Source organism: Lagopus leucura, unplaced genomic scaffold (assembly GCF_019238085.1).
Source record: "Lagopus leucura isolate 7727_CA_CO unplaced genomic scaffold, USGS_WTPT01 Super-Scaffold_100030, whole genome shotgun sequence".
Classification (NCBI taxonomy): domain Eukaryota; kingdom Metazoa; phylum Chordata; class Aves; order Galliformes; family Phasianidae; genus Lagopus; species Lagopus leucura.
This window is the reverse complement of record NW_024962281.1, coordinates 1,538,051-1,564,034: the sequence shown is the minus strand read 5'-3', so window position 1 is coordinate 1,564,034 and position 25,984 is coordinate 1,538,051. Positions and strand designations below refer to the sequence as shown.

Sequence of the window (25,984 nt, the reverse complement as noted above, 5' to 3'; positions counted from 1 at the left end):
TGCCTGCAGGGATGGGGCATCCACAGCCTCCTTGGGCAACCTGTGCCAGTGCCTCACCACCCTGTGTGTGAAAAACGTGTGCCTTTGCTGCCCTAGCAAGAGAGGTCTAGCAGACAGAGCCCCATGGTGCTGGTGCAGCACACAGCAGCTGGTAATGCACAGAGATGGATGTAGGGCCAGGTTCAGCGGTCCCAGTGCTCACACTTCCCTGCTCTCATGGCTTCTCACTGCTTTGCACTGTGCTTTTGTTGGCAGTTTGCTCTCCAGCCTCCATTCCTGGCCCCTTCCAATACCTCCTCATGGATCCCGTATTTCCTTCCAAAACTTGCTGCTTATTGCAGAGAGGTCAAGGCAGGTGATAAGTGGATCCAAGCCTCTGCACGTGGAAGTGCTTTCCTAGCACCCACATCCAATGCATTTCCCCACAGCATTTTGGGGCCAGAATTGCCCTCATGGCCACACGGAGCAACATTTCCTCCTCTTCTCCATCATGGCTGCATCCCAGGCCAGCTGTTCTCCAGACAAGACCCACGTTGCCCAGCTCTGCTCACACCACGTGCTCCAAAACGGAACCAGCCCAACCAGGCTGCAAAGTAATAAACCAAGGACCAGACACAGGTGACTCTCATGCAGGCCTTGCTTTGCTGTGCTGCAGCATCCCTGGGGCTCTGGGCTGCCTGAAATGGCCATGCAGGAGGTGCTGGGCTCAGCTGGAGGGGGCTGGGGGCTCCTGCCCTGCAGCACTGCCAACACGTTGTTGGGATCCCAAGCAGCGGTTGTCCATTAGGTGTCACACACTGAGAGGCCTGCTGAGCACAAGTACCAGGAGATTTGTTCTTGTTTCCATTCTGGCTGTTAGGTTGTTAGTGATTCAGTCAAACTGATGGAATTTACATCCTGGAAAATATAAAAACTATCACTTAATATACAAACCGATATCCAGCTTAGAGTTACAGATCACAGAACACAGGCTTTCACCATCAGTCGCCGATAGGTTGAGGTAGACCACAGTACTGATTTATCCACAATTTCAGTCTCTGACGTGTAGGTTATTTACAATCAAATATCAACAGACATATCTGAAACTTTCCCCAGTTTAGTCTTGAAATGCTCATAGTTATTAATAAGTTTCCGTAATTTCCTCAGTCATGGATTGAAATTGCTGTATATTTTGTGGCAATTTAGCATAATTCTTGATGGTGCCCTGCTGTGTCCATAGAACAAAACTGATATCAAACCCGATGAAAAACAGAAGGAAAAGGGAAATGGTGGTTAGTGGTGAAATCCTAAAACAAGAAAAGGCTCAGACGCAAGATTCAGATGCTCATCCGCTTCAGCTGTGTCATTCTGGCTCTGTACTGTCGAGCATTATCCTAATATTGCTACAAAGTCCGTTACTCAGAAGGTTCTTCCCGTGGTTTCAGATGGAGATGCTGGAATATAGCTCTTGTATCTGTTTTTTGAAGTAATCTCTCAGTTCTGGTCTCTTAGCCTTTAACGTCGGCGTCAACAAACCGTTCTGTACTGAGAACATGTCGGAGTGGATGTAAATGGCTTTGACCTGGAATGAGGAAAGGGACACATCTGTAGCAGAGACCTCAGTCGCTATGCATGACTCTAGGTGTGCACGTGGACCTCTATTTCTGCATGAAACCAAAGGTGGTGAAGACCACAGCAGGAGCAAACCAGACACGACCACGGGTAAATGTGCACTGCAAACTGTTGCTTTTCATTTCTGAACTCGATTCTTTTTAATATAGGTTTCATTTTCATGCATAATGGGGAAATGAAGAATAGCAAGCCTCTGCTTAATGCTGCTTCTGCTTCACTCAGATATGGGGAATTATTCACTGGAGCTACCACCCAGAAACAGACTGCATGAGAGGAAATATGAGAGTAAAAGCCCCTTGCTAGCTATACATAATGATTGGGAAGTTCATTATTTTAAGAGAAATAAGTATTTTATATTATAAAAACTGTTTTTAATGTGCTTTTAGAGCTCTGTTCTTCATTACTGCTTTCAGATCTCTCCCCCTGAGGTGCTTATATGCACAAGCAACAGAAAAGGACCAGTGCATGGGCTGGAAATAAGACAGCAGCTTGCCCTATGTTGGTTATAAGAGGGGCAGTTTGAGCCCCAGTTCCTTGCAGTGCCTTAAAGGAAGGAGCCACTTTTCAAAGCATCCATCTTGAACCCTGATATCAGACTGCAGACGTCACCCACACCCCACGAGGACATGCAATATACTGAATGCTAATAAATCCCCACTCAGTGTAGGCAGACCAAGGCCAAAATGGCCACAATTAATTGTTTCATTTACCTGCTCAAAGGAATGAAGCCCGCTCTCCTTCCCTAACCGTACCATGTCTTCCATTATTGCTTTCTGCAGTTCCTGGGTTAAAATACACACATCCACTGTGAAATACCACAAACCTTACATACAATTAACATCACTGTTCATCACGAACACACACATTTCAGAGATAAGTTCAAGCTCCCTGTGGACAGTTCATAATTAGCAATTATTCTAACGAAGAAAGGCACAAATGCTAACAGTACAGGAGGTTATGCTAACGCTTTAGGACAGGCACAACACTGAGTGCTGCTGGTCCAACCATCACTCTGACCTCAGTGAGCAGATGGTCCTTGCCCAGAGAAAGGACATCACCCCACCTCAGCACAGTGACTGCAGAGCAGGTGCAACAACCAACCTTATTTCTACACAGCTCCTCATACGTTCCATCAAACCCTCTCTTCTTTGCCCAGCCTGGCATCACTTCGGCATCCGGCACCACGATTCCCACCAGGAAGGCCTGCAGGGAGAGCAGAAGGGTCAGACAAAGGCTTAATGCTCTGCACCAAATTCACTGTCAGGCTGATGGGATTTTATCACTTCTTGCCCAATTAGGTCAGGAATTCACCAACGTGCTGCAGCGTGTTCTGGTGGCCCTGCTGTACCTGCAGGCTGTCTCCATGGACGTAGATCTGGGCCACGGGGTCACTGCGGATGTAGATGTTCTCTATCTTCTCTGGTGCAATGTATTCTCCCTGAGCAAGTTTAAATATATGCTTTTTCCGATCGATGATTTTGAGTGTCCCATTCTGTTAGGAGAAAGAAGTGAGAGGTCCCAGAGAGGTTATTTAACCACAGCAGCTCAGCCAGTCCACTCTGAATACAACAGCTTACATGGCCAGAAAGCACCTCACTGAACATCTGAGTTTCTTCTGCCAAAATTCAGCTTAATCTTTACTAAGGATAGATCTGCTTGGAAGGTCACATGCAGAACTCAAGTGTGTGCATGGGACAGCACAACTGACACAGGCACCACTCATCTGGGTACGTACAGGTAGCCACTTCCCAATGTCTCCGGTGTGCAGCCAGCCCTCCTGGTCCAGTGCTTCACTCGTCCTCTCCTCATCTTTCAAATAACCCTTAAAAACATTTGGTCCTTTCACGCATATCTGCAAAGCAGGTCGGGATGCTATTCAGTTACATCGTTATTCTGCTGAGGTTACCAGCAAGCTAAACAGTGATTCACTGACGTATGCTGAAGGTTGATTTTGTGACTGTGACCCATGCAAGTAAAATATACTGAGCTACAATTTTTTTTAATTTATTTTTGGAATTTTTCAAACAAAGGATTTATGAAGGAAGAAATGCAAACCCCACTGGCTTAATGTTGACTTTCATTTGGCTTGCAGTTTAAAAGCAAAAAAAAAAAAGGTGATTTCAATAAGTTTGATTTCTACCCAATACAGAAATGACAGCAATGGAGAAATCACAGTAATTCAGCTCCATAGCCAAACTAATTAACTCAGCCTTAGCTTTTGAAGTAATCAGGCGTGGCATTGGCTGGCAGTGCTGCCACAGCCCCTTGTTAACAAATGCTTCACTGCTCTGTTAGTGAACTGATGCTTTCTTTCCCTGATGGCTGTATTAAATAAACTTGTGCACCTCAAAGACAAACAATGCTTCTATAGCTGCAACTTAGTCCAATGTCCACTAATAAGAGTTTTATATTAAAATGTGAGTTCCTACCTCTCCTTCTCCTTTAGAAGCAAAATAATTCAGCTCCTCCACGTCCTTCAGCCTGATTAAATTGCAGGGCAAAGGGGCTCCCACATGACCTGGCAATTAAAGTTGGCAGCTCGTTTGTCCACTCTCTTACAAACAATAATTGGCATTTTGTTATTAGTTGCGTGGCTGCAGATACGCTTGGCCTTCCTGTAGGAATTCTGTCTGCTGAAATAATGTGGAAAAGGAAGAAAACCCATTACCTGAGGTCCAGTCCCCCGGGGTGGTGAAGGTGCAGCCCGCCGTGCACTCCGTCTGCCCATACCCCTCGTACACCTGCCAAAGGAATGGGCACCCTGAGTTAGCACACACAGCACCTCACTGCTGCAGGGACAGCCCTGCCAGCTGATCCTGTGTGAGCAACAGGACGGGGCATGGGGACTTTCCCTGGCCCTGCAGAGCTACCTTTCCTATGAGTCACAATGTTATGGAGAGCTGAAAACAGCGAGCAGACAAGCCCAGCAGTTTGCTTTTGCGTCTAGCAGGATGTTACTTGGCAGGAGGAAGTGGTCAGTGGGAAAAAAAGTGGTATTTTGGGGGGACATTCTGAAAATTTGCAAGTTTTTTTTTTTTAACATGTAATTTTAAGCTCTGGAATGAGGCTTTGTAATTGTCCTGGACTTCCTGGTCAGGGAGAAGAAACTCTCCAGTGAGGGTGGGGATCTGAAGTGCCATGCCTACAGGTCAGGCTTCTCACACATCTATACATAGAATAAAAGTTGTGTAATAAATGACACACGCTTAATGGCTTCAAGTTGCTGCAGGGCAAGTTCAGGTTGGCTATTAGGAACAATTTATTCTTGAAAGAGCAGTCAGGCATTGGCGCAGCTGCCCAGGGAGCACGGAAGTCACCATCCCTGGAGGTGTTCCAGAACCATGGGGATGTGGCACTGAAGGCCAGTGGGCACAGTGGGGTGGGCTGGCACTGGGCCTGGGGATCTGAGAGGTCTTTTCCAACCTTAATGATTCTACAATCCTATAGTTGGACTTGATGATCTTTTAGGCCTTTTCTAACCTTAATGACTCTATGGTTTTAAGAGCTGAGACACGTAGGATGTCTCAGCAGCTCCTGGTGCCCGAGGTCAACTCTTGTCCCCACCATGGGGACGCTGGGTGCCCACAAGCCCTGCTGCTGCCATGGATGCCCCATATGCAGTCCCAGCACCCTGCCCTTGGCTCACCTGGCAACCCAGGGCCGCCCGCAGGAAGCCCAGGACAGTTGGAGAGGCTGGGGCAGCACCCGTCACGATCATGCGGACGCACCCACCGAGGCTCGCCTGCAGGACAGCACCAGAAAACAGAAGGAAACAGCATGGATCAGTACAGATGGCACGAATTGTGCGTGTTTCTTACACAGAGCTTGCACTGAATGGCCTCACTTCTGTTCCCTCTAGAACAGTCAGCTGTACTACGGAAATGTGAACTGACCCTGAGTCTTGCCTTAGGAACAAGACCCAGCTAAATCTTGAAAGCAGACTGTGCCCCTCCTGGGCAGAAATGATGCCCAAGGCACAGCTCTGCTCCATCGCATCCATTCCACGTCCTCTTGCAGCACTTCTGAGGTGAGGTAACCCTGGGGAAGAATCAGTCTCTTCCCCACTGCTTTTTTCTGTGCTTGCTGGCACCTTTTTGTGAACAGGCTCCCAAGCAACCCAAAGCAATGCCACCCTTTTTTAAGGACAGATGACCCTGCGCATACTTTAGGGGGCACTACAGCATTCCTGTGCTGCTTCCTGCCCACCTCCCTTCATTTCATTTTTCTCTCCGTGAAAGCAAAAAGGAACAAGCACAGAGCTGCCCCTGCCCAGCCCCATGGAAGGCACTGCCAGTTCCTCTGGTTATAAATGAGGCAGCGTGTCTCCAAATAAGTTATCCAATTAAAAAATGAAGTAATCAGAGCCTCCTACAGCAGCACGGTGCCTGGAAAGCCTGGTGTAAAGCCACTTTAATCTGCTTTATTACCCAGGGGATGCATGGCACATGGCAGTGCACCTCTTATTAAATCAAGATTCACATTTGCATTTTGCTCTACTGGCTTTTGCTCGCCCTTGCTTTCCTTCAGAAAACATCAGCTTTGAGTTTGCCTGAGTGAAACCCAACCCTGAGAACAATCATTATCTGTGGAGGATCTGCAGAGCACTGAAGTCTCTTTTATCCCTTATTCCTCTTCTCTCCTAATGACTCCCACCCAGAACCCCACGCCCTCTGTGCTGCCGAGCCCATTGGGCCAGATTGGTGTGCCGAGCATAGATACAAATAGAAAAGCAGCAGAAGTGAATGCAATGACAAACTGTGCTCCATTTCCTTTTCCTATTCGGTTTTTCAGTCTCCCATTCACTGGTGAGCAGCAATTGGCTGCAGTATGGTGGTCAGACAGGCGGACTGTGCCGACTTCAGGGAGCACAGGTTGCTACTAGAAGAAATAACAGTTCTCTGACCTTAGAGTCGCTTTTTAAGCCCCATACCTGTATTTTGTTGAAGAAGAGCCTGTCCCACAGGCTGTCATTTCTGATGATGCCGTTTCGAACCTCAGCCTTTTTCCGCCTGGCGGCGAACTCCAGCACCCAGCGCTTCAGGGAGGTGTCTGCCTGGCTGAAGATCTGCAGCAGGGAGAGCAGAGCGGGTCGGGTGAGCCTGGGGAGGGTCTGGGGCTCACAACTCCGGCCATCAACCCAATGTACAGCCTGCTGCCAAATCACAGCCCTCAGTGCCACCAACAGCACTGAGCACCTATAGCTGTGCGGCTCAGCTGGGGCACAGGGAGGGCAGCAACGCAGCTGAGTGATTATGCCTCAGTGCAGAAAGGGTGCAAGGCAGGAGGGAGAAAGAAGGAATTTTCTTGGATATAATCTGGAGGGGGGAACAGAATCCTCATCATAGCAAAAAGCAAAGCCACGAGGCTCACCTTGTCGTACATCCTGTTCAGCAGGCGCGGCACAACAGGGAAGATGGTGGGACGCAGCGCCTTCATGTCATCAGACAGCAGGCGGATGTCGCCTTGGAAGAAGCCAATTCGCCCTCCGTGGCAATACACTACAGACTGATGGAGAGGAAAACGACCAAGTCAGACCTCTTTGCTTTTAACCCCTGGCGCAGAGCATCCCTCCCACGCACAGAAATGCCTCCCCCGAAATTTCGCTCTCCAGTATGGCAACAGTGGTGATTTGAAAAGATCTATCCACACAAAGGTTAGTTTTGCACAGATGGTTGTTGGCATTTTCAGAACTGGGAACTCAGCATCCACCAAATTTGCCACTTTCTGGAAGAACGAGGAGCTGCTGCCAGGGGAAAAGCCTGGAGTTGGGCTCTGCACGCTGCAAAACGTGCTGATGGTTTTTAGATGTTAATACTTTAGTTTTGTTTAAGCATAACGGTACAGACTACGTTAGCAATACAGCGCCTGATCCTGTATCCCAGAAACTCCTCTTCAGAGATGCTTTTATTGCCTGGAAAGTACAGCTCCAGAAGCTTCAGAAATAAGTTTGCATTTGTTTTGGAAGGATGTTTTTGGAAAACAAACGGGCTGCTTTGCATCAGGTGAGGGAAGAGCTGACGTGCAGCAGAGCTGTGATGTGCCAGCAGCAGGGCAGCCAGCAGCCACCTCGCTGGAGCTGGAATTGCACCACTGTGCCATCACTGCAGGCTCACTGAGAACTGCAAATGGTGACCTCTGTGGGTACCTTCCAATGGGGCAGTTCTACTCTGAAGTCTAAAATTCTATTCTGAAGCACTTCTAGCTCTAAAGAACATATCTATACAACATCAACTGCAAGTCCCAGGAGTTACTGATGTGGGCTAAAACTGGGGAGCACAGTGTTTGTCGCTTGGAATAATTTTGGGGATGATTTTAAGCTCTTTAGAAAATTCTTTGCGTGAAGGAGTGTTTTCAGCAGGAGTTTAACCTGAGCATTCCTCATACCGCGTGCTTTGGAGCTGCTCCTATCAGCGCAGCAGCAATGAGATTATTCAAAAGATTCTCTATTCCTGCCCAGGCAGATGATTTTGTAATTATTATGTCCTCATTAGCAGCAAAGTGCTTTGCCTGAGCAGCACTGGCACACTGACCCATGTGCCTGCTAGGGTTCAACTGACAAGCAAGGATATGCTGGGTTGTAATTCTCCAAATCTTTCATGGGCTTTCAGTTCCAATTTGCAAGTGCTTTAACAGGGCTGAGTGCATTACTTCTGGCACACTCCTAAGAAGGGGAGGCCTGTGCCTGGCTGTCCATCCAGTTTCATTGGCATCAGCACTGGGAAGGTGCTGGGCTGCAGCTGATCCCAGACCTACTCCTCGTGCACTGAGTCACTTCTTAGCTCCCACATTTCCAGGCTGGGAGAGCACTTTATCACAAATCATCACCTGGTTTCCCAGAAGGGATGTATGAGCTCTCTCTGCATGCTGCCGTGAGCTGCTGTGTGCAGGGGATGCAGCCCATGCCCAGAGCATGATGCCCAGTGCTGTGCTGGCTCAGCTCCCTGCTGAGTTCTGCATATTTCTGCATCAGAAGGATTTGAGCTGATGAAAATAACGGTGCAGAACTGCCTTTGCTCCCATTATTGCTATCCCCCGAGCGTGACCCGGCGCCCTTGAGGAGTGCAGGTGTTTTAGTGCTACGCGGTGTCGGTGGGTATTTAGTATTTTACTCATTTTATTTCTTTCGGTGTGGAAAAAAAAGAAAAGGCTATTTCCACTGCCGCCAGGACCTTACCTGTACCATTCGCTCAAACATGTGTGCTAAAGGCAAATAGGAAATGTGAACATCCTCACAAGTAGGAGACCACTGACTCTGGAAGAAAGCAGAAGGGGCCCCACGAGGCCACGTCAGTTGGGGCAGGAGCTTACCTGGATCACTCTCTCAAACATGTGAGCCAGAGGCAGGAAGGAGATGAGCACATCGTCCTGTCTCGGAAAGATCACTTTCTGCAGGTGGAGGGCATGGGAGACAGAAAGGAAAGAAACACTGACAGGAAGACAACAAGAGAGTCATAAAACGGTAAAAAGAAAAACGGCACCAAGAGGAACAAAAGGGGAAAGATCATCGAGAGAGGAAGGGAGCAGCGCACGAGGTGAAGCGTTAGGGCCACAGCAGTGATGGAGCTGCGTTAGTGGGAGGAGAACAGAGCACGGAGATGGACACAGAGCGCAGTGTGGGCACAATCACAGCTCACGGTTATTGCTTTCCCTTTGGTTAAGCTTTGATTTGGGTCGGGGGACGTGGCATCACTTAGCTTACAGAAATTAATGATTGCTGTTAGTGTTTCCTCATCGTTTTCTGGATTAAAATGGGATTTTCAGTGCATTAGCACTGCCCCACAGACAGGCGCACTGAGGAAAGAAAGGCAACAAATGATGCAAAAATTGAAAGTGACCAATGTCACTGCTTTGCACCAAGAGCCTTACTTGGTTCATGCCTTTCTGCCTGCATGGTCAGGGGCACAGCTCACCATAACGCTGTGGATTAGGAAAACGGACAGCTTGATGACCCACCAGCTTGCACCAAGGCCAGAAACCAATGCAAAGTGAATGCAGCAGTGGTGGCCCCTGACATTGGCAGATACACCCCCAGTCCACCTCTATGGCTATACCAGAACCGCTGCTCCATGGTGGAGAAAATGTGCTCCTTGGGCACACCTCACTGAGGTTCAGCTGCGTGTGCACAGGGAGCCCAAACGTGGGCCTTTCCAGCATCCCACTTTAGATTTTGTCCACCTGAACTAAGCCAGTTGGGCCTGCAGCTCTATTTATACATTAGTTGTAATGGGCTCTGCTAATATGAAGCCATCGGCACCACCAGTCATGCTGCTTTGTTGTGCTGCTTTAAATGCCCACGCACAAAATGATTTGTTTTTAAATGGAACCAAGGTGCTGCCATTTAATGGCATCGCAGCCACTGCGGCTAAACAAATTAAATGAAAGCAGTGCCTTGGCAGTTGAGAACAACCTTATAATAAAGGTCTATGTTAACTTTAAAAAGATAATAATCCGCTTGGGAAAGTGACTGAACTAAGCCAAAGTGGCACAAAAGTGTGCAAGCAGTGATCTGTGTGCCCCTCACTCCAGGTGCTCACACGTTGCTGGCAGATGCCAAGTGCTTGGCACTTTGCTGGATCTGTGCTGCACTCACAGCTCGCCCTGCAGTGCCCCAGGACAGAGCACACTCAGCAGCCTGACACCTCAACCTGACACCTTTGGGATTAACACAAGCATCTGCTGTCAGCAAGCACTGAGCCCACAGCCCTGGGTTGCACCGCATTCCCCTGAGGTGTTCCCTTCCAAAATAAGCTCTGCTGCCCTTTGAATGCAGCTTCGAGGCATCGGCAGCCACTCATGCACCCTGCACCCCTGGGGCAGCTCAGCCCTATGGCATGAGCCTGGCAGCAACCTGCAGGTGGACAAAACTGCAGGGTTGGGGAACTGAGAGCACAGTACTGCACACACCAACCCCAGGGCAAACAAGGGCTGTGCTGCAATAAATGGGGCATCCCACATGCATGCTATGGCTTCACAGAACCATCTGTTTGCTACCAACAGAGATTCTTATATTCAGTAAGTACAAGCTGCATGCAATTCTTAATATTATGCTAGAGCAAGTCTGCTTCCTGTACTGCTTCAAAACAAAAGTTGCATGAAATATAATATAATATACATGCACTTGGCCAGTGCTGCAGTACAAAACCAAGATATACGGTAACATAAATGAAATTAACCATTCTGATCTTAAAAAAATCATATGCTTCCATAGGTATGTATATAGATATTATATGTGTAGAAAGCCTTGTTTAAAGACACTGCACAGGCATCCCCAGCAGCAGACACTGCTCAGCCCTGCAGGCTCTGCTTGCTCTCCTCACCCCACACCAGTCCATGGGGACAGCGCTGCTCCATGGCAGCACCCCATGCCTCACAGAGCCCAGACTGGGAATTGGCCTTCAGGTAAGAGAAACGTGGCTCTTATCAACAGCCCCCCATCTCCAGCCCCTGCAGAAGCCCAACCCCACGCACGTGAGTTTCCCAACCGCGGTATTCACCTCTGTCACTTTCAAAAAGCCTGAAAAGTCAGCCACCACGTTCCCATGTGTCAGCATAGCACCTTTGGGGTTTCCTGCAAGGAAGAACAGAGGGAGAGCTTAAAAGATGAGACAGTGGTTAATTTCCACTTCATTTCGTGCTGGAACAGGTTGCCCAAGGAGGCTGTGGATGCCCCATCCCTGCAGGCATTCAAGGCCAGGCTGGATGTGGCTCTGGGCAGCCTGGGCTGCTGGTTGGTGACCCTGCACACAGCAGGGGGGTTGCAACCAGATGAGCATTGTGGTCCTTTTCAATCCAGGCCATTCTATGGTTCTACAATTCCAAAAGCTTAAAACTGAGCAAACCAACAGGAAATTGTCCAAATAATATTGTTAAATTATATTTAAAACATCTAATTCTCACATCATGCAGTAGCATCCACCAAAGGCATTTATTGCAATACTCAAAATGTAATAAAATGATCCCGTAGGCTCAGCACCACACGCATCTTTCCATCAGTGACCCTGAGCAGTGGTTTCCACCAGGAACAGAGCAGCTGGAATTGTGGATGGCCCTCAAACAGAGCCACCAGAGTGTGTGCCAACAGCTTGGGCTGCACAGAGCACAGAGCTCCATGCAAAGTGCCTTGCCACCTCCTGTCCCAGCCACTTTGCATCTCCCCCAAGGGGTCCATTGCAGAAAAGAGCTGCTGGGAAGGATGCAGGCATCTCTGCTGTGCTGAGCCATGTGCCCTCACCCAGCTCTCCTATAGGCAAATAAAGGCCCAAACCAAAATAATAATTATTGCACACATTTATTGCACTGGAACAGGACATTTTGAATACAGCTTATTTTTACCACAAAATTTGCTCTCAGTGTTCCAAGTGCCTTTGGGTTATTTGGTCCCAAATCCTTACAGATGGCCGCGGGGGCTGTTGGGATCTCACACATATCCCTCCTTGGTGCTGGCCTCTGCTGATGCTGCTCTGAGGCTCGTGTTTTCACAGCCAGCTGCACACCTGAGTCCTGCCCTCAGGAAAACTCCACAAACCAACGCCAGCTGCAAACACATGCCAGCAGCCCAGGCATTGCTCCTCTGTAGCTGTGTCTGCCCAAGCAGGTTTGCTCAGCCTTGGCGACTGCACAAACAGCTGTGCTCCCCAGCATTGCATAAGCATCTCCATATCCACGGGTGCTCAGGGGGCTCTCTGGGAGATTCCTCAGATGCTGAGACCTCAGACTTCATCAGGAGAAATCCAGTTCAGAGTGAAGCTGTTTGGGCTGGGAGTACCTGTCTCCATTTGTGCTTAGTTCCTCCTGTTGCTACAGGCATCAGCCCAGCAGGAGGAGCGTTCCCTGCTGGGAGTCCTTTCCCAGAGTTACCACTTCTAGAGGAATAGCTCTAGAAGCTCTAGGAATGGCAAAGCTAATTCTTCTTAAAACCCTGTGCCATGCTGTGACTCTGCTCTGCTTTGAATTTCCTCATACAGAGGCACTTCATCCATCCCATGGTGGAAACGCAGTGCAGCAATCCTGTTTTGATAACAGCAGGTGTGGGAGCTTCTCCTTATCTCAGCGCCAGGCTGATGGAGCAATCCACAACAAAGCAGCCTTGCTACGTGGCTCTTCCCACCAGCACCTCCAGCAGTGTCACAGCTGTGTGACCCATGAATGGGAGTGGAGGCATCGCTGGGCTGCTGAGCAGCTCCAGGAAGGGATTCTGATCCAACCAGGAGCAGGGGAGTCCTCACGGGGGCAGCAGGCTGTGGTGTGGGAGCAGCCAGCATGCACAACTGTAATGTGATGTTTCATCTGTGTGCTTTGGTCCATCTGTGAGCGCTGCTGATTTCTCAGCAATGCATGGAACGTTTGTCTCGAGCTCGGAGATCTCAGCCTCTCCCTTGTCCCCACGGAGGCACACAGACAGCTGGCCCTGGCAGAGAAAAACAAGTGTTCAAATCCATTTCAAATCCATTTCTGGTTGTTAGGTCTGTTTTTTTGATAAACTGCTAAAATCACTTCCAACTTTACAATTTCCATGTTACAAACTTGAGAGCAATGATTGCTTTTATGTCACAGAACTATAACTGAAAACCCTCAGAACTGGAAAAGCCCATGGGAAGTTGTTTCTCGGGAGGAAACTCTCAATGTGGTCATTAGAAATACCCAAACGTGGGCTACCCAGAGCCAGCCCTTCTGCCATCAGAACCAGAAATGTCTGCACTGGGTGGGAGAAAGCCAACCAGTCTGTGACCATGTTTGCAGATAAATAAACAAACTCATTTTCTAATGGAAATAAAGCCTAACTTTGCAATGAAAACCCCAGTACAAGAGGTGCCACTGCCTGGCACAGCCCCCCCCAGGCTCAGCCCCTCATGCTGCAGTTCCAACACTGCTCCTTTCAGCTCCGCACTGAGCTGAGTGCTCCCAAACTCACACACCTGCAAACTCCTTTTAGAGTTAGAAATGACGCAAGAAAGCACAACTGAACACAGCCTTTGGATACCACCCGAGCAGCAAAGGGTTGTTAGCACTGAAAGCTGCTTACCTGTCTGCAGTGTATGTCATCTTCTCGTGCTGGATGATGCTCCTGGGCTGAGCTGGTCACTCTCCCATCACGCAGCATCAGTTCCTGCCCACTGGGGAGCTGAGGGTGGTCAGGGGTGTTCTGGGCAGCACCAGGTGGTAGGATGAGGTCTCCAGGGCTGCCTGGTGCTTCTTTGCACATTGCCCAAGCACTCCCAGGGCTGCGCTCTGCCCATTGCTTTGTCTGCCTGGGGGACTTTTTGGTGGAGGTTGGGGAGGTTGAGTGTTTGAGGGAACAGGCTGCAAGCAAACCAGGCTCTACGAGAGGACTAAGTGCCTGCTTGGGGTATCCTCTGCAGGACAGAGGCACTGGGCATGTTGCTGTGCTTAGGAGGCAGAGCACAGCACTGCAGACAGGCATTTGTCCCTTTAACGCCTGCAGGAGGTAGGAAGCAACCAGCCAAGTGCTCCGTGTCTGCACTGCAGGACAGGAGCCAGGAACACGGGCAGCTCTGCAGAAAACTGCTCAGTTGTACTGCCAAAGCGTGAGCCAGGGAAGCCCAGCTCTATGGAAACCTATATACATAAATAATACAAATACATACAAACACCATTGTCACGACAGTGTAACATTCTATTTGCACATATTGAGATGTTATCAGTAACAATAAACTGTCCTAATAATTCACAAATGAGATGCCAGTTCCTTTACCTGTAGTGCCACTGGTGAAACAGACAATTGAGAGATCTTCTGGCCGGGGAGGCTGGAAACAGGGGGAAAATATGAAAAATCATATCAGCAAACGTGGAAGAGTCAATGGCAGAACGTTGTCATCGTATAAACATAAAGATCAAACCAATTATATTCCAACTCTGCCATAAAAAGCTTTCATTGCCATTGGCAATTCTCCTTTCATCACATTTCTTCAATTGTCAAGGAGTCTTTGCCTGTTCCATCTGCATTAAGGTGGTGCTGTGCTGCAACAAGGCTTTGATGGAAGATTCGTGTCTCACAATGCATGCCAATACTCCCTGCAGCAAAATAACCCACGCCCTCATGAAGCTGAGATACTGCGCTGATGGAAGCAAAAGCATTCCTTTGGGTCTGGGAAATTAATCACACAGGTGGCAGGAACAAAGTGTTTGCTTTTCAGATGATATTGCAACACCTTGAAAATTTCCAAATGCACTCGTTTGGTTTTATTCCATAAATATACATTTATTGGTGATCATCCAGCCACGTTCTCCCCACTGCACTCAGTAATCGTGCAGGTGCTGTCTGTAGCTCTGGGAAAATGTGGGACAGTTCACTGACTTCCAGATAAGTGCTGAAAGACATTGTTAGCCACAACAGGGCCAACGTCCCCAGGCAGCTGCAGGTCCCATTTCCAGCAGTATCTCCACGTTCTCAGCACCATCATTTGCATCCTTTTGGATCCCCAATGGATAAATTAACACCCCGGAAATTATAAGGCACTTTTGAAAGCTCTGCAAAGGCATGGGAACCCTTGGTGAAAGCATCAGTGCAATCTCAAGAATGGGAATAGTGCCGAGTATTATTTCTGAGTTAAAGAAACCCCACTGCAAAAGCAGTGGTGGTGCCTGGGAAGGCAGTGGAATTAGCATGGCTTAGCACTGGCATTTAATTACTGTCTCATTAACACGTTCAGCGTGAATGAATTTCATTTAAGCATCCCAGGCAGAGTGTAGGAAGAAAAGGAAGCACATCTCCAGCTCTTGGCACCGACAGCACCCACTGCTGCCTGCACAGGGAGGGTTGCAGGATGCTGCCCCAGCCCTGCTGCTCCTCTGCCAGGGGAACAACCAGCTGCAGCTCTCAATGGAACAGCAGCATGACAGCACTCACCACAGGCGCGTGTCGGTTCTCCCGGCCACAGTCCTGAAAGAGATTAAAGCAACAAAGGTGATTTCCACCATAATTCATGTGGCACTGCCTGCTGGCTAATGATTGCAAACCACTGAGGGAAAGTGTGAGCTGGAGCTGAGGCATTTGTGGCTAGCTCTGAAGTCATCCCTGGTACCCAAAGTTTCTTGGATGTCATTCAGTGTCATTCCTGGATTCAAGCAGTGCCTGGGCTGGGGCTGTTTCATAGAAAGAGGCTTAAATAGCAGCTGATGCCTTCCTGCAACAGGGAAGTGTGAAATACCAGCTTTCCTATCAGCAAGGGGATAACGCTACGAGGAACCAAACTGAGCCCTGCATCAACAGCCACGAGCCCCCCACACTGACCCTGCCATGTAATCTACATGTCCTGGTGGTTCTTACAGCTTCCACACACAAAGTGTATGAGAATAAGAGAGAGCACAGCCCCACCTCCACCTCCTGCATGCTCTGGATGCGGACCCCGCAGCGCCTTCCCCTCTCCATCAGCTCCTTCTCAAAGGGGTCCATCAGGATGATGGAGCTCAGCCCCGGTGTTTCCTTCTTCTCCACGTGGCCCAACAGCGTCCTGGCTTTGTCAGGCTTGTCACAAATGACTGTGGAAATGTCCGCTGGAAGGAAGCAGACAAACAAGTTGTTTTTGTAACTGCAAATCCGCTTTGATTGAAGGCTGGGTGCTCACACAGCGTCAGTGCTGGTACTTTGGGCTAACAGCAGAGATCCCAGAATGTAACACGTTCTCTTTGAAAATCACTGCAATTTTAGCTAACTGCCGAAAGACTGGTTGACATCAACAATTATTTTAGGACCTACTTCAAAGTACTCAACTTGCACACTGTGCACAGCTATAAATCCAAGAGGGAACACGAGGAAATTCATGAGAACTCCCACCGGAGCACAGCAGCTCCATCAAAACCTCTTAAGAGACTTCAGCAGCTGTCCTTTGGGAAGCAGAAGGGGATGAACCTTCCAAGTGACACGGCTGCTTTCTGAGATGATGGTAATTTGGTGGTACCTGTGTTGACGATGTACCGGATGGCTCCAGGACCCAGGGTGTCATAGAGAGGCACCACCACCATGGAGTAGGTGTAGCAGGCCAGCTCAGAAATGATCCACTGCCAGAGGTGAAAAGAAATGGTGGGGGTGGTTTTAACACACTTGGAAAGAAAGCAGTCTCACGAGTCGGGTACATTAGTGAGACATCACCAAGTTAAAATAGACCTCACCTCTGGGCGGTTTTGGGCAAAGACCCCAATGAACTGCTCTGTGGATGGCTTGCAGCCCTGCTGCAGCAGCCCTGAGCCCAGAGCTTCTGCTCTTTCAGCCACCTGGAAGTTGGGGAGAAAAAAGCACATCAGAGAGAGGAACAGGAGCAGCAGCAGTTAAAGGGAAGACTTAGCTACGCAGGGGGACTCTCAGATTATTGCACCAGCTATGTAAAAACACTACTTTTTGCATTATCTCTAGCTTAGGGTGCTTTTAACTCGAGGAAGAGTGAGAGCACTGGGAGAAGGGCTCCACAAGGGGTTCAGCTCCAGCTCACCTCTTTGTATGACAGCCACTGGTAGGGCTGCTTGGGCTTCCTGAAGCCCAGGCAGGGGCTGTTCTCTGGAAGACAGAAGCAGAGAAGGCAGGATTAGGGACAGTGCTGGGAACTGATGCCTGACGCTGTGGGGATGCACCCAGAGAGCTTTTGGCACAGCCCCCTGCCCTGCAATAAGGTGTGAACTGGATGGATAACTGATAGAGAAGCAGCAACAGGCAGAGAACTCTATTGGGATCTCAGATCTACACCTAGATCAGCCTCATTTAATATATTCAGAAGTGTTCTGGAAGTGAATAATGCATGATGAGCGTCACTGATGCTGCAGAATTCAGGGCATTAAGTTGTCTGCCCATGGCAGCAAAAGGACCTCATGGTACCAAGAGACTTCACAGTGAAATTCAATGGTATTAAATGCAAAATAATGCACAGTGCTAATTGTAACCTTAATTACAACTCCCCAGTGATTACTTGTAAATCAGGCATTCCGTTATCAGTAAAAGAGATGCTGAAGCTGCCCTGGTTAATTCTGAGCAGGAAGGAGCAAAACAGCATCCAGACCCCAGGGCACCCTTTTGGCCAACCCAGCCTTGCAGGCTCCAACTCCTTGGCATTCAACATTGACCCACACCACTCTCACTTGGCCTCCCACACCTCATTGGCCTCCTACAATCAGTCACCCTCCTACACTACTTGGGTTTTAAAAGACTTCTTGTCCTCCCACATTTTTGACTTCTAAAAATCTTTTGGTGACCGAAATGTTGGCACCTCACTGGGTCTCTCCACTCATCCCATCACCCATGCTCTCACCAGAGATGCTGAACCCCCTCCGGAAGACCTCATACATGGTCCTGGCATCGTCGTAGTAATGGGTCAACAGCTGTGGGCTGTCCCCAATCACCGAGCGGCGTGCCCCATCCAGGCCCTGTGTGACACAACACAGTATGGCAATGGGAAACCACAGCCCAGAGATGAGCACTCGGCCCTGATCATTGCTGGAGGAGGGTGGCTGGCAGTTCCCAAAGAGATTCAAGTTCTAAATCTGCAGATAGCACGGGAGGAAAAAATCGATGGTTCAAACGATGCTGGGTGAGGGTCAGATGTTGGGTTGGTGGGGATAACGAAGTGGGGACATCCAGGGGAGTGACAGCTCCAGGACATCTCCTCAAGGACACCCAGACCACAGCACAGGCTCCAGGCTCAGCCCATCAGGAGATAACAGCAGGAAGATAAAATGGGCTGACACCACAGCCGGACAGATAAGGAGGGAAAAAACAGTGAGGGGCTCCTAATGGCTCCCAGAGATGGGATAGGAAGGACAAACAGGTGCCACCATCACTGTGATCTCCTGCGGACACAGCTGAACTGTAGCAGTGGTGTTGGGTGGGAGGGAGTAATGGGGACAGTCAGCAGGAAGGCTCTGTAAATCCCCATCCGTATGGGGCTTTACATTCCTCCCAACCTTTTAAAAAGTTGTTGGCATCGAAGGCAAGAATGTTTTATGTGGAAAAGACTGAAACACTGAGGATTTGAAGATACGAGTTTAAATTGAAACGATTTTCAGAACTATTTCTCCTCCTTGAAATAGAGCAGTTTCATTAAACTTTAAGACCTCTTAAGAGCACGAACATTAATTACTGCTCAGCCTCACAAGTGGATTTGGGTATACTTCTGCACTTCACTGAAAAGTCTGCAGCAGCCACCACTTGGTAACCGACATGAACAAGAACAGAGGTCTTAGAGCTCTTGTGGGGGTGGGTGGTTTCCTTGCAGTGTAAAAATATTCATGTAATACCTGCTGCTGCAATTTTCAGCCCTTGGTAGCTAGGCAAAGCTAAAATCAAGATGGCATTAAAAAAAATAAGAGAATAAATGAATGGGCTGGGTTCTAGTTTTTTCACTTTACAGAAAGGGCAAATTAACCAACCCCACCACTCTATGATTCCATCATCTTTAAGGTCCCTTCCAACCCAACCATTCTGTGATCTCCACGAGGAGAATTCAGCCCCTCCCTGGGTACGTGGTGACCCCCAGTGCCAACCCAGCCTCACCTCGACCTCCTCCGACTGCAGGCGCAGATCACAGGGCGGCTTCACAGCCTTGGGCCGACTGGCAAACCAGTAGGCGACGACGGCGGCGAAGGCACCGATGCCCACCAGCGCGGTGGCAGGAAGGTTGCGGAAGAACTGGCTGAGGTCATCGAACTCAGGGAGCCGCAGGCTCCGCAGGATTTCCTGAGCTTGCATCTTCTCCACGAGCGACACGGTGATTTCTGTAAGAGCCGAAGGAGGGCCTCCTCAGCCATTGGGAATGCGATGCTCCCCAGCCTTGTGGCCAAGAGATCCTTCATTTGAGAGCAGCATATGTGGGAAAGGGATGAGAGAGGAGGCAGCATCCCCACGGCAGTGAGTGGGAGCAGGCAGCTCGCTCCTGAGGGACATCCGAGCATTTGCTTGGCGATGCGGCTGCCAAACCCATGGTGAGATTTATCTGCTCCAGGCTGAGACGAGCCGTGGGCCCCAGCTACGATCAGAATAGGTTGCAGCATCCCATGGGATGGCAGGATCAGGCCATGCAGCACCAGCCATCAGCCCACGGAGCAGCACGCTGCACAGATATATCCACAACACCGCTCTCCTTCTTTGTGCCAACTTAGAGATGGTTATGGTTTACGTCAGGCTAAATTATGGGCAGTTCAAGGCAAAGGGAGTTACAGGGCATCACTGTAGAGCTTCCTGGAACAACCACCTGGGAGTGCCGGCTGGGGATAAGGCACAGAGGGTATCAGGCACAGGCACTGCAGGGCCCACCCAGCACCACCCAGGCTGGGATGGGACCGCGCCTCGGGGACACATCTTACAGCACAGCAAGGCAGTCCCAGCCCCCCACCTTTGTACCCCGTGGCTTTGCAGCTGGCGTACCAACTCCCTGCTCCTGGGTCGCTGGGTGAAGCTGTGCTCAGGGGACTGCATTTGGGTGCTGGGCACACAAGAGGCATCTTAAAAGACATGTGTTTACAGATAGGTCCCTGTATCAGTGCTCTGCCAGGGAGCCTGCAGCAACTGCCAGCCCTGCAGAAGACGAGCCAAGCAGATGCTGCAGAGTGAGTGTTCCAAACAGTTAGGGTTTCCTATTAAGCCCCACGGTGCTATTTGTGATCTTACAAGCAGGCAAGATCTTAACAACAACATTTTTCTGCAGCAGGAGCTGGGCAGCCCCTTCCCTTTGCTCTCTGGTAGAGCTCCAGCATGCAGAGCCAGGAGAGATGAATGCAGGGGCTTCCCCCAGCCATGGCTCCCCACACAATGGCACCACTGACCTGAGCACAAACTGGCTTTCTTCCTCATGGGAACAGCGTCTGGGGCACACTGTGGGTCAGGACTACCCCCCCCTCACAGCCCTTTCCCATATTCACACTAAGGGCACAAGCCAGCCTGCAAATGGCCCCCCTCTGCACCTGGCTCTGGGGGAGATTTTTAATTTTTTGTGAGCAAAAAGACACAACGAACAGCTGACCTCACTCACCATAGGGCTGACAGCAGCACCAGCCCTCTTCTTTGCCCAGACCAGCAGCTCAGCACCCCACAGCCACTCCTGATCCCCTCCAGGAGCTGCTGGGATGGTCTATGGGAGCACTGCCCACCCCCACTGCAATTTTTTCCTGAGCTTTTTGCTCTGGAGATCTGCTCACTGGAGAGAATGGAAAAGCAGCACAGTGCTGGTGCAGAGATAATACAGGCAAAAGGGTGATGCTCGGCCCCTGCCCCAGTTTTGCACCAGTTCACCTTGATCATGCACCCTTATGAGCCCATAGGGTCAACTGCACAGAGCAGAGCTGGGAGAGGACCACAGAGTGTTTGGGAGGAGCAGTGCTGCCCAGGCACCCCATGCTGCAGGGTGGGTTCACTTCCTCTATTATTCTGCCTGTTTTTCTCCTCTCGATCAAGAAATTAAAAATCATAGTTACAATTTAAAAAAAAAAAATCGGCCTGGCCCTTGGATTGGGTCTCCCACCCAGCAGCCAGCATCCTGCTCAGAGCTCCCAGCACATCCCAGCCCAGGAGGCAGAGCACTTCACTCAGCAGAGCAGCACCAGTGATGAGCACACAGGGCTCTCAGTGCTCCGTCAGCTGTAACTAATTATCAGGATTATCAGCCAGTGCAAGGCTAAAGCTATTTAAAACTCCCCTAAACTTTTCCTGCTCTCGCTCCTGCAGGTGTGTGCTTTGCTGTAAGCCTTTCTCATGCAACATCATCCCTCAGACAGATCGGTCGCTTTGCATCCACGTGCTGCATCACTGCTTAGATTCTGGGGATGGTGTGTTCTCATCAAAAAACACTCCCTGCTCACCAAGCCTCATCCCAGACCCTTGCATGTGCTTCATTTTACCACCTGCGAGATAACTGACTCCCATGTGCCACAGTACATAAAAGACAGTTGTTTACACTTAACCCTTTGCAGGGCCAAGTCACAATGATTTCATTGAAGAATCAAAGCAAAAGCATGAGTCCTCACTGACTGTGGTTGCATTGCAGCTCAGAGAGTCATAATTCAGAAGAGAACAAATAATCAAAATTTTTGGATTATTATGCTGAGACTCAGTCAGCATAAAGACAGAGAGGGGACCACTGCTGGGATCAGGTTTGCTCTGGGGCAGCTGTTTGCACTGCTGGTGGATGGAGCAGGAGAGGGGCTGAGTGCTGGCCAGGCTGCGGCACCTCCGCAGGGCACTGCAGCAGCACCCAGAGAGCAAGCAACGGAAGGGAAGCAGGTTGTCATTCTACTGATGAAAAACGTCCTTCTCCCCTCCCTTTGGGAATCAGACACGGCCAATCTGCTCTGCTGGCCGCCCGCCAGAAGGACTATTAAGGAGCGGGGTTTCTCTGGTATTAAGCCTCTTTAGCCCCAACGGGCCGGGTGCTGGAGGGGGTTCTGCGCCTGGGTGGGAGTGTGGCACCATCCCTGTGCCACCCCCACGTTGTCCCTCCTGGCCAGCCCGCAGCAGCCTGTCACGGAGGGAGGCGCTGCAGCCGGGCACTCGTGCCCATACACACACACACACACGTATATACGAACAGATTAACACGTAGAACCACCAAATCATTCAGGTTGGAAAACATCTCTCAGATCCCCAACCCCAGCCATGCCCACCGACCTCATCCCACAGTGCCACATCCCCGCGGCTCTGGAACACCCCCAGGTCGTGGCTCCTCACATCCCGTGGCGGCTGTGCCACTGCTGACCGCTCTTTCAAAGGGGAAATTATTCCTAACATCCAACCTGAAATACATACATCCACACCCTGCTCTCGCCCTGCGTTCCCAATGGAGCCCCTCAGCAACACGCGGTGCAGAGCAGCTCCGCTCCCCCCGCACAGCCCCTCAGCTGCTGGGGACGGCGGTGCTGCCAGAGGGAAGGCACAGACAAAGGATGCGGATCTCCAGGCAACGCCGAGGAGCGGCCCCGGCCTCCCGCTGCCGAGAAATGCATTTGCAAGGAAACGCATTTGCAAGACGCGAGCTCTTTGCAAGCATCCGCTAAAATGGGAAGAAATGCAAACAGGGAGCTCAGTGTGCTGACAGACTGATTTTACAGAGAGAACGCAATCATCGCGGTGCAAATAGAGGTATTTAAAGCATCCAAAATATCCGCAGCACATCGTGTGCCAAGAGAAATGATTCACTGAATTACCCAGCAGCCGTGCCAGCAGTGCCATTGCTCACAGCCTCGACCCCCAACATCCGTATCACCTTTGGCTTCCCATGCCAAAGCCCCTTTCCTTGTGGCTTCGCCCCCCACTCCCTTCCTCACTCAGTTACAGCTCACAGATGGAAGTGGCCTAAAAGTCTCCTAGGAACCACATGCAGAGTGGTGATGCTCTACAGCACTGGGATGCAGCGTGCAGGAGAGCTGAGGCTGAGTGCTGGTCCCCATCTGCCACTCCTCCAGGTAAGGAAGTGTTGGGATGCCCTGAAAGTGTTTTAAGGCTCCTACCAAAAGAGGAAAACTCGATGGCTCACAGCTCTCATCTCAAGTCCATCAGCTTCCCAAGGCCTGGTGATGCTAACGCTCACCTCCCTGCTGAAGCATCCCCAACCCTGTCACCAATGGCACTGATGGTTGGTTGTCCCCTGCACTATATGGTGCTGTGGCTCAGGTTGGAAAGGCCCTCACAGCACCCCCTCCCCACCTGTGGGCTGGCTGCCCTCACCAATTCCTGCCTCGTCACTCTGGTATATTTATAATGAAGAACACATCTTTAATTGCTCCGTGGAGGCTGGATCAGGACTGTGCCAAGCGCACGGCCATGAAGATGGTGTCGTGGCTGCTACTGGGAAATGGCACTGAAAATGGCAGCTTAAAAAAGTAACAGTCGTGTCATGATCCAGCTATAATAAATACAGTTGCAACCCTCCCAGTAAGCCAGCTATAATTAGATCAGGTTAATTACCAATCAAGTGCCCTGCAAGTTACAGAGCTTTCTGAAGGACCCCATCCACACAGATGGGGAGTAGCGAGGGGCCCCCAGGGCAGCTCTGGAGCAAGCAGGTTTCATCCTGCCCTGTGCACATGCAATGTGAGTACAGAACCCAGCCCAGGTTTATCCCAAAACAAACCAGCAGCTGCAGGCAGCTTTGGACATTTCAGAGCTCATTTGGCTCTGAAACAATGGAGGAAGGGGCCAGAAAGCAAGAGTTAAGGAAGATGCAAAGCACGTGCCAAAAGACCTGGAGGAAAGTGGCTCCTTTCTCCCACATGGGTGCAGCAGGGAGGAAAGCTGAGCACAGCACAACATGGCATGGTGCAACATGGCACAGCATGTCTGCTGCACAGAGCTGCTGCATCCTGCCAGACCCCGCAGTCACCACCTACACAACACTGCCTGCAACCTGCCAGAGCTTGGAATTATTTCTGCACCGTGCACGGGGATCTCACTGTGCCATTAAAGGAACATCACTTTAGGTTGCTCTCCTGCATGTGAGGGCAGTGAAATGGTCACTGCATTGGGGTCTGTGCTGTAAAACTGCAGATAGCCACGTTTGCACTGCGCACCTGAGGGTGCCCAGCAGCAGCACCAACCCACCATGCTGTAATCCTCCAGAAACAAGTGAGGGCTCCTGACAGCATCCTCTTGCACCTCCACCCTGTCTCCATCAATAGGAGGGTGGAACAGGCACACAGCAAAGCAAGAGGGCAAGCAAGAAACCACACCATGTGTCCATGAAATGCAATGCTCCATGCCCACAGATGGGGTTCCCACATTCTGTGCTTAACCTCCAGCGTGCAGCCCAACCAACAGTTGCAGTTCACACATTGGCAGGCTTTAACATGCACAAAGGGCACACGTGTGTTTGTGTGCTGGAAGGCAGTGTGAAACCACAGTGTTTGGTTGTGGATCACATACACTGTTCACACTTTCCACCCAGGTGCCTACAGAGCTCTGGCAGAGCACACATCGTCACCTGTCCTGGGAGCTCCCAACCCCTCTCCCTGCAGCAGGAAAGACAACAACATCCAACAGGTTGCCCAAAGAGGCTGTGGATGCCCCATCCCTGCAGGCACCCAAGACCAGGCTGGATGTGGCTCTGGGCAGCCTAGTTCTGCTGGTTGGTGACCCTGCACATAGCAGGGGATTGGAACAAGATGAGCATCGCGGTCCTTTTCAACCCAGCCCATTTTACAACCCATCGCAAAGAGCCCACCTCACCACAGGGTGGAGAAACACCACGTACACAAAGCCTGCCAACCCGCAGGGTCTCAGCCACAGCAACACGATTTCGCTGCCCTCTGCAGAGTTCCTGCTGCCGGGAGCGAGCCGTGCCGCACACACGGGACCTTGGGGAGCAAAGCCCAGAGAGATGACTCTGCTGAGCCCTACAGACAGCCCAGGGAGCAGCGCTCCTTTTGCACCCCGTGTCATTGTCCACGGCAGGCGGGCAATGCAGCGCCCGAGGGCTGGAGGACCCGCATAGCTCTGCAGCTTTCAGCCCGCACGGGGCTTCAGCCAGAGCTGCGGCTTTTTCCCCCTTTAAAGCTTAGAGACATCTGGAGGGGGAAAAAAAAAAAAAAAAAAAAAAGCAACTAACCAAACCAAACATAAAATTGTAAATCCCACATTTGCTGCTTTCTGCTGCTTGGCCTCCATCCCCATCCTGCCGGCTGTGCCGCCGGGCTCTGCGCTGAGCGCGGCCGAGTCCTCCAGCAGCAGCGCCCGCCGCGCTGCAGCCCCGAAGCCGCTTTGCTTTGCTCAGCGCCCCGCAGCCCCACCGCCAGCCGTGCCGTGGGAACCGCGCTGCACACACACGGACACTCGCCAGCACAGCACGCTGCACTCACCGCAGCAGTCTGTCCGTCCGTCTGTCCGTCCCACGAGCTCAGCTCATGATCGGCTCCGTCGCCGGCGCCCGCGTTCACGGGCTCGTGGAGAACTGCTGACTGCAGGACGTCCCACCCCCTTCCCATCTGCAAACTGCCGAAAGAAGTTAAGCTTGGCTAATATCAGCTTAGGCTGTATTAGCGCGGGGCTGCCCGCTGTAACCCTTGGGGCTCCGCGGGGCTGCGCGGTCACAGCCGCTCCTCAGGCGTGCCAGCAGCTCCCAGCAGGAGCCAGGCGAGGCGTCCGGGGGCAAAGCTTCAAAGCCTTCCTGCCAATGCTTAATTTAAAGCAAAAAGCAGCATCGTGGGGCTTTTGTTGGTGTTTTTTTTAGTGGTTTTTTTTTTCAACCCCTAAAAAAAAATATTACCAAAAAATGAGGCTCCTGATAAACAAAGAGCTTACACTGGCAGCCCTAGGCTGCTAAATTAACAGCTTCAGAGCCTGAGTAGAATAGATGTAAACCATCTGAATCAATAAAAGAGTAAGAGGATGTAACTACAGCCAATATCACCCTTGTGTTGTTAAATACAGTAAAAACAAAGCCAAATA

At 50.5% G+C, this 25,984-nt stretch overlaps 1 protein-coding gene across 2 annotated transcripts; it reads right to left on the bottom strand.

Annotated features, from left to right (window-relative positions):
* ACSL6 (acyl-CoA synthetase long chain family member 6) lies at positions 1–25,632 on the bottom strand. 2 transcript variants are annotated; one of them, XM_042881650.1, is made up of 21 exons: positions 25,396–25,632; positions 19,109–19,329; positions 17,868–17,982; positions 17,058–17,122; positions 16,741–16,842; positions 16,530–16,629; positions 15,947–16,125; positions 15,479–15,511; positions 14,324–14,375; positions 11,106–11,179; positions 8,920–8,997; positions 6,982–7,116; positions 6,542–6,676; positions 5,258–5,353; positions 4,280–4,352; positions 4,041–4,129; positions 3,347–3,463; positions 2,960–3,103; positions 2,713–2,814; positions 2,322–2,393; positions 1–1,561 (listed from the first exon to the last, which is right to left on the bottom strand). In XM_042881650.1, the coding sequence occupies exons 2-21, from the start codon at positions 19,301–19,303 to the stop codon at positions 1,421–1,423; spliced, it is 2,097 nt and encodes a 698-aa protein (XP_042737584.1). In that variant the 5' UTR covers positions 19,304–19,329; positions 25,396–25,632; the 3' UTR covers positions 1–1,420. The 2 variants fall into 2 exon arrangements, with proteins under 2 accessions (XP_042737584.1, XP_042737583.1); XM_042881649.1 differs by lacking the exon at positions 25,396–25,632 and adding an exon at positions 25,146–25,199.
* Between the last annotated feature and the right edge of the window lie 352 nt (positions 25,633–25,984).